At 37.9% G+C, this 12,010-nt stretch overlaps 1 protein-coding gene and 1 long non-coding RNA gene across 12 annotated transcripts in view; one reads left to right on the plus strand and one right to left on the minus strand.

The window, feature by feature from the left end:
- LOC124633096 (low-density lipoprotein receptor) overlaps nucleotides 1-12,010 on the minus strand; it is a 174,832-nt gene that overhangs the window by 18,098 nt on the left and 144,724 nt on the right. For 6 of the 11 annotated variants that reach the window (XM_047168259.1, XM_047168232.1, XM_047168212.1 and 3 more), the window contains exons 3-8: nucleotides 10,051-10,173; nucleotides 5,655-5,777; nucleotides 2,297-2,523; nucleotides 1,363-1,630; nucleotides 925-1,176; nucleotides 163-463 (exon numbers count right to left, since the gene is read on the minus strand). In XM_047168259.1, coding sequence (XP_047024215.1) covers nucleotides 163-463; nucleotides 925-1,176; nucleotides 1,363-1,630; nucleotides 2,297-2,523; nucleotides 5,655-5,777; nucleotides 10,051-10,173 — 1,294 coding nt within the window. Of the gene's footprint in view, nucleotides 1-162; nucleotides 464-924; nucleotides 1,177-1,362; nucleotides 1,631-2,296; nucleotides 2,524-5,654; nucleotides 5,778-6,320; nucleotides 6,441-10,050; nucleotides 10,174-12,010 lie in introns of all 11 variants that reach the window. The other 5 variants (XM_047168240.1, XM_047168219.1, XM_047168201.1 and 2 more) reach the window with 3 other exon arrangements.
- LOC124633149 lies at nucleotides 2,416-6,108 on the plus strand. The gene is made up of 2 exons (XR_006984705.1): nucleotides 2,416-2,535; nucleotides 5,673-6,108. It is a non-coding gene; the product is annotated as an uncharacterized LOC124633149 (long non-coding RNA).

A 12,010-nucleotide genomic window follows, 5' to 3' on the forward strand; every position in this document is an offset into this window, starting at 1 on the left:
AGTACGTCCACCTACAGCTGCAGCTGTATATCTTAATAATTTATAATCTTTACCTGATATCCTCAGAAATGCAAAATGTGAACTCAATCGAAAGTTAGGGAATGGGTCACAAATATCATAAAGCAAAAAGTGGTTCTAATTCAGCCAGCATTTTAAACTTACTTGTAAATCTTCTCATCAGTAACATCACTCCAGAAGATCATTCCTGTCCTGAAGACATAATCTAACGCAGTCGCGGACTTCGTGTCATTGACTATAGCAACCATTTCGTGGTGGTCTAAGCTGATCTTGCGGATGTCAAACCGTCTCGCGAACAGAAGTGAAGGATGGCCTTCAGTTGCCTTACACCTGGTTCTATCTCGAGGGTCTCGGGCATAACCGACGTGGCATTCGCATTTGAAGGTGCCTTTCTCATTGATACACATCTGTGAGCATGCGCCAGGGTCTGAACACTCGTCGACGTCTGCAAAAAAAGTTATTGTAAATAGGCTTTCATTTTACCATTCTGAGTAGTTATATTCATATTTGTCATTTTTGCAGCTGTAAGTTATCAAAACAATTAAGGCTGCGCTAAAAATGTGATTGTTTTTTTATCTATTAATCTCGTACTTGAATCAATTATTGCTTAAAAATAAGTATAAGATAAGGTTACCTAATCTGATACAAATTAATTATTATACTTGTTATGTTATGACTTAATTGATTTCTATCCACTGGCATTTCCTTTTGACTCAACACTTGTAACTTTGTAAATATCGCAACACAAATTGTGAGGATCAGAAATTGTAGCTAACGGGAGGAGAAGGCTATCTCGACTGATTTCTTCAAGGCATTCAATAGTTCAAAGTTAACTAATAGACAGCCTCATTTTAATATCTGTCAAGAAAGAACCAAATCTTTCTTTAAATAATAATTATAACACACCTTCACAAGTCCTGTTATCCACGAGCTTGTATCCCTTTTCACAGTCACAGTAGTACCCTACAGGGGTATCAACACAGCGCTGTGTACATCCTCCGTTGTTCTTCTCGCATTCGTTCTCCCCACACCTGTCACGAGGCTCGTCTTCAAAGTTCGGGCAGTCTGGATGCTTGTCACACACCTTCGAGAGAGGAATGCACATTCCAGCGCCGCAGTCGAATTCTGTCTTCTTGTCGCACACCGGCTTAGGTTGTGCTGAAATAGAGATGGAGTTGAGTATTAGTTTCGTTGCTATAACTATTAAACATATATCTTTATCTACCCACTTTGACTTAAGTTATAGAAGGCGGGGAGACCTATGCAAAAATCTCTTCACAGTGAAAAAGTTTCTACATGACTACCTTCTTTTTTAATTTGTATAAGTTTTTTTTTGATACTCACTGCAATTTCGCTCGTCACTTCCATCGGGGCAGTCCTTATCTCCGTTGCAGTACAGCGCTCCAGGGATACAGCTGTGATCATTGCACTGGTACTGGTCAAGCCTGCAGGTGATGTTCCTTCTGCACTGCTGCGGGTCCTCATCACCACCGTCCGGACAGTCTCGGTCTCCATCACACACCCACGCCTTGTGGACACAGGTCATACGGTCCTTGCATTCGAACTCCGATGATATGCACGGTGATCGAACCTTTGGAGTCGCTGTGCAGCCCTGGAAATTTTATTGATGTGTTAAGAATTGGAAAAAAAATATAAAAGCTTGATTAACTACATTTGTCAGGTATTCGAAACTCGTAACAGGAGCTTTAAGCTTAAGCATAACGCTTTAAGGAAAAATATCTATTGCTGGTCGACATTGACGTTTAATTTCCTTAAGAGACTATAATTACGGATTCCTACTTCATGGATGATAATATAACAGTTCATTTACATTTTGCAGTGATTGAGTCATTTATGTTTTTATGACTTTAATCACTGATTAGATTAATCCCATTATAATGTTGTTATGCCGCTTAGTTTTCAGATAAGCGGTTCACGAGTGTCACTAAAGTAGCAGCCGGGTGGTCTCCACTTCTAACATCATAACATGTAAGTGTGCGATTAATTCAAAAGGGATAAGGATAAGTAATCTATTCACTAAGCCATTTAGAACATTATCAACACCAAAAATGTTGCTATTTTATGTAAAAATAGCACTATTTCAATTAGGTATACTATTTAATTCCAAAGAAAGCTTTGTCTGAAATGATCTTTATCTTGATAATTTAATTTCGCCAGCTACTATTTAACGCAGCATTCGGGTATAGATAGAAACGAAATTTCAGACTAATCAGTTAATATTACTGTTGATATAATAGATATGGTGCCAAATACTTACAACTTCATCGCTTCCATCAGGGCAGTCCTCAGTGCCGTCACAGCGCCACCACGCTGACACGCAGTGTCCGTTGCCGCAGGAGAAGTGTGTCTGAGGCTGGCAGGTCGGGGGAGGGCACTTGACTTCATCGCTGTCATCCCCGCAGTCATCGTCGCCGTCGCACACCCATCGTAGCTGGATGCACTTGCCGTTGCCACATGTGAACTCGTCCGAGCGACACGTCTCATCTGATGTATTAGGTGAATGTTTAATCATAAGAATTTTATACTTACGAGAACCTATATACAGGCTGTTACAGAAAAAAAAACTGTAAGTAGGTTGAATGGTATAAATAGACATCTGTTTTGTTTCGAAACCTTTGTAAATTTAATATGACTCAAAGATTTCAAGAAAACTTTAGCTAGGTATGTCATTTCTTGACGATTCCATTGTGGAATTTCATGCAGCCATGATTGGAATGCTCCAAATGACATTGAATATTGGCGCACGCCGACATGACATAGTTAAAATTTTGATGAAAATTTTGTAGATACTGCCGTATCACGTTTATGTTGAAGTAAAGGGACACTAAATCCGCTATAAGATCTATATTGGAAACATTTTCTTCTCTTTAAACAACATTCATTAAATAGTTCAGTAACTTAATCGCGTCAATGGATTCTCTAATAACCTTTTAAGACAAGGTTCTAAGGCCAAAGGCATTAATATCTTAATAGGTGTCAAATTCAACAATAGGCATGATGACAAATTTTTAAATTCCTTTGTATGATGTAGGTATACGTCTATTTTATATGAAAAATTATTAATTTTAAGAAAATGCGAAGTTTTTTTTATCAAATAATTGCATTTTTCTCTGTCCACTTTGAATCCGGCGCGAAAACGCTTGTCAGTGTCATGGCGTCACTTGTGACGTCACGACTGAAATTACAAGACGCAAGTAAACAACGCTCGTGCAATAATTAAGTTTTTTGTGTTATTAAATATGAATTCGAAAGGGCATAGGTGTTGTGAGGACCCCCAGTGTAAGAACACATCCAAAACAACTCCTGATAAGTTATTTGTGTACGTTCCTCACAATAAAAAAATACGAAACAAGTGGCTTAAACTTGCCAGGCGAGATTCAAAAGCAATATTGCCCAGGGTACAACTTTATTTTTGTGAAGATCACTTTGATGTAAGTTATTACATAGTTCTCTAGATTCTAGCATAGTTTATAATGTAAATAACTATTTCGAGGTTAGGTTTCATCTCTCATTGTTTTTTAATTAAACTAGTATACTTACATGGAAGTTTTAACATTTCTAAATTCAGCTGAACAAAAATCTTTATTTGATGCCAAAAACTTTCCCAGCATTATGATATCAATTCTAGGCAAATTAGCGCTGTTTGCCTTGATAAATCCTGGCTCCATAACTCGTGTTATATACAATTAATTAATTAAAAACAAAGATCGCAGTGGAAGTTCACAATAACGAAATGTGACGTTCGCGCGCTTTCGCGCGAGTTGTTTTGAGAAATGACGTCACGAGCTCTGATTGGTGTTCAAGATATCATGGCGGATTGCCTTATTTCGTAATTTTATTTTATAAAAATACATATTAATCACATTATTAATAAAGAAAACAATGCGCGTTTTATATTCCAAGCTTCAAGTTTAATTTAATAAATATATTATTTTAATGATTTTTGATTACTGTCATCATGCCTATTATCAACTTGGGAGAACTATTTCTAAATGTTTAATTCATCAAAGGCCTAGTTACAAAAGAAGTTCAGTTGTTAAAAAGACAATTTAAAAAGAAATTTTCATTAAGTTTACACGGTCAAGTCGTATTTCGTTTTGTTCTTTTGAAATAAATGGAATTTAAAACAAATATTGTCTGACAGTAGATTGATAAATAAAGCCTCAAGGTATATTGATAAAAATAAAGCAAAAAAATGTATTGAAGATTGTTAAGAAGTAATTTCGATAAACAAAATGTTTCCAATTCGTTGCTACACACTAAAAAACACAATAAAAAGTGAAATTATAAAGTCACAATAAGTACTAAGAGCACACCTAATTTAAAAAGAATAGCGCATTAAATGCACCGCAATTAATATTCTCCTCAGATAGTTCACAAATAGAATAACAAAATCTACTATATAGTTCGTTATGTTCTTTCATAGATTTCAAACATATGTTTTATGTTCCAGACGTTTCTTTCTAAAAACAAAAAACAATAAATTGTATTTCTACAAAAACATTTGAGAACTACAATTTATTTTGCTTCAGATGAAGCTTTTTATTTGTTTAATGTGTAACCTGATAGAACAAATTCAACAAAGAAAGCTGCAGGCTAACATCATTGCACTACACAGACTTGTTTATACTGTATCAGAGTTTCCTGGGAAAATAGGTAGGAGGTACGTAATAAGATAAACGATGACATAATCGTGATGAGGCTTGGAGTAAGAAAACCTTCACGTGTATTGAAGTAAGCACGCAATGTCATCGCTCACGCCACACTGGCCCGCCCAGTGGGTAGATAAGAATTTATAGATGGATGAGCCCAGCCTTCATAGAATACACACAGTTTAGGTGGGACACGATCCTATGATTGATTCATGATGGATTGCTCTGACCAATATGTATGAGAAGTTAAGTTTCAAAGTGTATAGATATATGCTCTGGATTTTTTAATGAGCGATGAAATTCCCACAATGATTTTTGTTTCCTGCCTAGCTTGATATCTTTGCGGCACAAAAATGTTAATGAAATAATAACATTGTCAATGAAGTAAGTAGGTAAAGGGAACAATAGAGTTATCTTAGAACTCAAGTAATAAATTACGATGTGCTCTTTGTACTACATTATCTTAACTTAAAATAGGAAGATAATTAAATATTGAGGTCGGCATCATGCAATTTCCACATTCATAGCCGATTACACCGTTTTGATATCGCATAAATGTCACCATTCAGTGAATATGTTTTAATGGTAATTTTGTATAACATCAATGCTGACCCATGTATAAAATGTCAAGTGTAATGTGAAACAATTCAGGAGTAATTATGTGAGCGTCATAATTTAATTAACTTTGAAGAGTCGCGCCAGTGATAAGCACCCTCATGTCTCTCGCTATCTCTTTTATTTATGTAACGGTGAAAAAGAAAGAAAATGTGATATACCGGAACTTTGCAACGTTAATCAATGTTGAGTGGTGCTTAATTCTCTTTGCTTTCGCTTTAATGGCACTTTGAAAGAAAGTAATAGCGTGAGATTTAAACGCACTTTAAATTGAGTGACGACATTGGAGTTTAGTTGCAAATTTTGTTCTCGACATAATTACTCCTGCATTTTAGTGAGATCCCTTACTGCATGCTTTCTCATCAGATCCGTCGGAGCAGTCAGCGTTGTCGTCGCACATCCACGTGAGCGGGACGCACTCGCCGTCTCGTCCTCTGCAGGTGAACTCTTCGGGCCCGCACGACTTCACCTCTGTCAACCCATTCATGCACATGCTAAGTACGATGCGAATATACACCGACACGATACTCTTACACAAATCCCTTCAGGGATTTGAAATCCATTTTGGTCTTATCCTACTTTACCCTTAAGCCTTTTAGATTTTTTTCCTGTGAAATATCTACCGAGATGTTTTCTAAGTAGAACACCAATTACTTCGATGTCCTTGTAAAATAATTATTTTGTTTTACTTTAATTTTCCCTAAAGTCAAACCGTAATTGTTTGTTTTCTTTACATTTTATCTAAGTTGAGTAATCAATTCGTAAAGGAATAAATTCAGTAGTAAAATGCTAAAGTTATAAAGTAACCGTGAGCATCATAGAAAGACGTACCGTTACTATAATTTAATCAAAAACGAAGAATTTTATAGGTCTCGTAAAATGTGATTTTATAGTCGCATGCTTATTTATGTTTATACCACAGACGATAGATACCATTTATGTCGAGCCGTGTATAGGAACATGCCAATTGTTGTTGGTATCATGCTTTTGATCCGTTGCGAGCCATGCTCTTACCGCACTGGTGTTCGTCTGAGCCGTCGACACAGTCGGCCACATCGTCACATTTCCACGAGATCGGTATGCACTGGCCTGTCGTGCACACAAATTTGTGCTCCGGACAACGCCTTTCCGTAGCTGTGTACGAAACTTGGATTCATATCGAAATTCTTTAATAACATTGATCCCCATTTTATCTCCACTCTTTTATTAGGGTACATTTTATGATATCTTCTTAACTGTCTAAGCCGTCGGAGTTACTTCGAAATATTAAGCATTGATAACGTTACTCTTTGAGCGCTTTACTTGGAAACTATTTGTGAGACTTTACTCGAGGAGCAAACAATTTAATGTCATTAAAACTATCTGCGATCAGGCACAAATAAATCACGGGTCGCAGTATAAACAATTCACACTGATGTAATTAATCTTGACAAACTGAATGACTTGAAACGGGGCTATCAGTAGCAACTTAAGTTGACTAAGCAAACACGTTTAATATGCTAGCCGAGTGCTTTAGCAATATAATAAATGGTAATGCTAAGCACGGGCTCGGCTGAAACGTAATTAATGATTCTAAACAGTCCCCTTATTAGAGTGTAATGTTGTTTTGCGACGCCGCTAACAAAATTCTAGAGACGCGAATTGAGGAAGCTAGAAGACATGTAATAAGTTGTTGGGAACGAAGATTCTGTGAGCTACCTAAGTAAGTCTTAAGTTGGTATTTAAATAAACAGGAAAATTTACACGGCTTTTGAAGTTATGACAAGGGAATTTCATTTAATTGTTAATTGCTAGAATTTAATCTACCTATACTGTGTTTACACCTTATTACAAAGATACCATAAACTCGCACCTGCATGTTAAAAGTAGGTACCTACATAATAAGACTGCAATAGACATTGAAAGATGACTTCATAGCCAACGGTAATACATTCCGAACATGATCGATGTCGTAAATTCTATATTGGATAACATTTGTCACGGCACAGGTAAATAATGTGCAAAGTAAATACACTGACTAGCAATATTACTCGATGTATAAAATCCACGAGCTTACGACTGCTCTTGCTTCACAAAGGACATGACACCATAAAGCTTGCTTATCCCACGAAATAACATCACAGTTCAAGTTGAAACCTTGGTTATAAATACATTTGTCAACAAGGACAACAAAGCCAGATTAGCTATATAAACTTGGTGTATATAACTACCTTATACATTGTCGGCTACAAAACATTGCGTGTCCCTGCGAAATAAAAAAGGATTTTCCATTATGTGGGACGACTTACAGTAGCTCTAAGTGTACAAAGTTACGCCCGCGGTTGCCATAACCCCACCTCCGTTGAAATAAAACCTTCGCAAAGTTTCACAAGCTTTTTTATACACTGCTGCAGTTTGAGAGAAACAAGGAATTAAAACTCCCTTTGACGCTGGATCAACTCGTTTTGTTGACAATGCTTGCTTGCATTACATTAACAAATTAAGAATTGTGCTCGGTTGTGTATATGAATTACGTACAACCTGAACTTGCTTTTGTATAAAATCATTTTCTAAAAACCATTACATTTCGGGTGAGCTTTATGGATTATGTTTAAGTTTATGATTTATCACAATAACTGGACTTCTACCTAGGCAAAGTAAATTGTGAAAAGGCGTGTTAATTTTACGGGTCACTTATATTGAAAAGTGTCGGTGATAAAAATCTCAATTTATGGCGTGACCCTCCCATGGATCGACAAACGAAAAAAGCCAACGCGTAATTTTCTACTCGTTTCACATTTGAATAATGGGGTGGGCAGTCGTTTATTTAATACATTGTCTTTTTATGCCTTTCCAGTTTAAACATTTATGTGATCGCTATTTAACAAATATGAATAAAAACTTTTTCGTGATGCGAAGTTGTAAAAATATATAAATTGCTCATGTGTAGTACTGTTTTTGTGAGCAGAATACCTATCAGCTCCTATATTTAGGAGCTTACTCGAATCCCTAAGGCATTATTATTTTCAGCTAGATCCATCATAGCACTGATGTGCAAACTATAAAATTTTCCCTGCCATTTTCAAACTAAATTCAACTGAGAAAATATTTATACATCTTATAACTGCCATTTTGTTTCATAAATTTTATTAAAAATAAGGAGTACCCAAAGCCAATCGTTTCACATAAATAGGATTACGCGCCTTGAAAGTTTTGACAAGGTGGAGAGTTTGGGAGATTAGGTGCGTCAGACGCTGGCGAACCATGGTCGCCACGTAACCACCGATCGATAGAAAATTTCAAACTTATTGAGAGAAACACGACTCAGTACGCGAGGTTATGGCAGTTTGACTTTAGCTCTAGATGAACAAGTACAATTTTCATCGCACATTCCCTTCCTTGTCCGCTATCTCATGTGCCAACCATAAATAAATTAACACGATCCTCTACGCACCCCATGGAATGTTTAAATTCGTATTACGTGTTTTATTTAAATACCACAGGCTCTCGGCAAAAATTCATTTGGGGACCCTCGCGTCTTTGTGAATATTCACATTTTTCACATTACGTTTACCGACTTACTTATAATAGGATCATATTTACATTTCTGTAATGATATTTTACATAAAGGATACGAGTCTTCTCGTTAGGACTAAAATAAAATTTGAATATTTGATTAAGCACTGCTTTGATAGGTCCTGGAAACATTTTGATTGAAACGCGATGCTAATTTTTGATCCTCCGTAGAAACAGGTAAGTGGGGGCAAAGATTATAAACTTAATCCTGAAAAGTTGGTCGTAATTAAGATTTTAATCTACGTTGGGTGTCCCGCCGAGGACAAAATACGCGTATTCAAAAGTTTCCTCATAAATCGTTAGATAATTATTTTTTACGGTTTCAGTTCTTGAATTGATGTTATGCTATTAACTACATTGACCTCTTGCTGCAAAATAAATCTACTATACGAGATTATCTAACTATGTACGTGAATAATGGGGATAAAAAAACATTTCCAATCGAATGGAATTAGTAGTCACTTACGGATTTGCTAACTAAAATGTGAATATTCCATAAAGCCGACGAAATATTTTTGTTTTAAAACCTTTCTATTACTACATCAAACCTTTTTCATTTTACATAGAGTAACGGTCCATTATGCTTTTATACTAGTAAATTGGTCTGAATGATAAATTTTGATTGCCCTCTAGCGCAGATTGTTAAAATCAAAATTGCGGTTAGTAAAAAGTTTTTCGGTTTCAATAACAAGGGATAACTCGGGTCGGGATCACAGGATCGTCCAGTTTTCATACCCTCGCTGGCTTTGTCATTTTGCGACCTTGTTTTTTCATTGTTCTACGTCTAAACAATAGGCGAGTGACTGCCAACTCGACCCTAAAGTAAATTTGCCAAAATAACAGTGTTCGCTTATTTTCCACACACAAATATAAACTAAGTAGGCGGCCACGCAAACTTGAAGTTGCTTTCAACGTTATCAAGAAACTTAATACACATTCATAGAATTTACTTAGAAACATGTCTACTTTGCATCGTCATTTTCCGGTCTTACAATGTTTTAATTAAATTATGTTTTGGTAGGTACGACGCAAATAAGTTTGTTATTAAATTCCAGGTTATTATTTGGCGAGAATTTCTTGAGTTCACACTGTGTAACACACACAAAACACTTTAAAAAATGCTTGTTATTATGGCAAGTTTACTCGTAATATAGAAAATGGCGCTGCTATACTATAGTGAGATACTGACTGCATGTGCTAGGATCTTCGTCTGAGCCATCAGGGCAGTCTTTCTCACTGTCGCAGTGCCAGGACATCGGAATACATCTTCCAGTCTTGCAGCGGAACTCTGCCTGTGTGCACGTGCGACTTTCTGTAATGGACAAAAAAAAAAACATTCATTAGATAAGTAGAAACGCCACAAGGCACATCGCAGACAATAGTAAAATGATAAACAAGACGAAAGTATCCAGCATTATCGGTAAAGGTTTACACTGGTTCCGTGAGGGTGATTTTTTATTACTTCTTGTCCAAACGTCACTGTAAAATGACTCAAATATGCATTTGTAAATGTTAATATTTAGAGAGGTGACACCCTAAAGGATCTTAGTGCTTTTTAATTTATTTGCAAGATGTGACGGGGACTATGTTGACACATCCGACGGTCTTTCATGTCTGTTTATATTGAACTAAGTTACATAAAAATGCATATTGTGAATTTACAAGTAGATAGGTACAAATAACTTGGATACTAAAATGCCATTTTTAAGAACACAAATGATTTCATATAAATTATCTCGTTTCGCTTAAGCGGGACCACAGACTGTTTTAATAGCATTCATTTAAAACTAGCAAAAGAGAATGTGCCTTAAGAGTAATTTCTTATGCAAATACCTAAGCCAACTATAAATTATATCAAAGTCACTTTATGATAAACGAGTTAGACGATGGATATTGTTGGTATAACTTTTATTAATAACTAGCTGTTGCCCGCAACTTCGTCTGCGTGGGCAATATAATAGTCAAAATACTACTTATCCCGTAGGTGCATTCTTTCACGTGACAGTATAATTAGGATTAGCACTTAGCAGTCGCATAGATTCATCAAGGTTGTGTTGTGGATGTGACCATTTATCTAAACAAAAGAAGTAAAGTTTGTGACGCTGTGAATATCTCTGGATCTAGTCAGCCAATTTGGAAAATTATTACGTATGGTGCGTAAGTAATTTTAACAGGAAACAACTATAATCTATGTCTATATGCTTTGAGTCTGACAAAGCTGTCATTTGTACATTTTCTGCAGCTGCTGCGACTAATCAGAAGCCAGAAAGTCTGTCAGTCTTACCATGGATATCGTCTTGTGTAGTTGACTGGATTGAAGATAGGTAGATAGGTAGTCGCTCCAAGCAAAATATTGGTACTTTTTTTTTTTTTTTTTTTAGCGACGTAAAATCATCAAATGACCCCTCCCGCTGTGGGTTAGCAGCGGTGAGGGAGTGTCAGACTCTTACTGACTAAAATCGTCGTGTTCCGTCATAGGCCTTTTATGTACCAGGGCCGCGGTATCTCTTTCGAACAACCCGCAGCCCCGGCAGGCCTTGGCCCTGCTGGGCCCCGCTGGGGTTGCTGACATCTCTTTGAGGAGCGCGTGGAACAACGCGCGCCGTCGACACGGGTCTGTCGTCTAGAAAGACAGAGGGACGATGAGCCACCCGAACTCACCGCCCACAGACCCACGCCTACGGTGGCCGGGAGTCATCTCGCGACACCCGGCGCCCATGGTGTCTACCTGGTCCAGCGCGGCGGCCGGGATGAGAGGTGCGAACTCTCTGGCGTTCCGCCTCCTCCTTCTCGAGCATGACCGCTTCGCAGAAGGAGGCGACGGCATCCCATTCCCTCTCGCCCCGGACCATGGCCTGAACCAGGGCCGGACGCGAGAGGTCGCCGCCGCCCAAAGCCTCGACGAGGACCCAGCGGTGCCCTTCCCATGCGGGGCACACCTGGACTGTGTGGTCCACCGTGTCCTCGGGGCTGTCCGCACAATGGTGACACCCGGGCGCCTCCTCACGACCGATGCGGTGCAGGTACCTCCCGAAACAACCGTGTCCGGTGAGGACCTGCGTCATGCGGTACGTGAGGGCGCCGTGACTCCTCCCGAGCCACTCCTCAAAGAGGGGACTTACCGCCACGATGGTGGCGTGCCCTAAAAT

The sequence above is a fragment of the Helicoverpa zea genome, chromosome 1 (genome assembly GCF_022581195.2).
Source record: "Helicoverpa zea isolate HzStark_Cry1AcR chromosome 1, ilHelZeax1.1, whole genome shotgun sequence".
In the NCBI taxonomy this organism is placed as follows: Eukaryota; Metazoa; Arthropoda; class Insecta; order Lepidoptera; family Noctuidae; genus Helicoverpa; species Helicoverpa zea.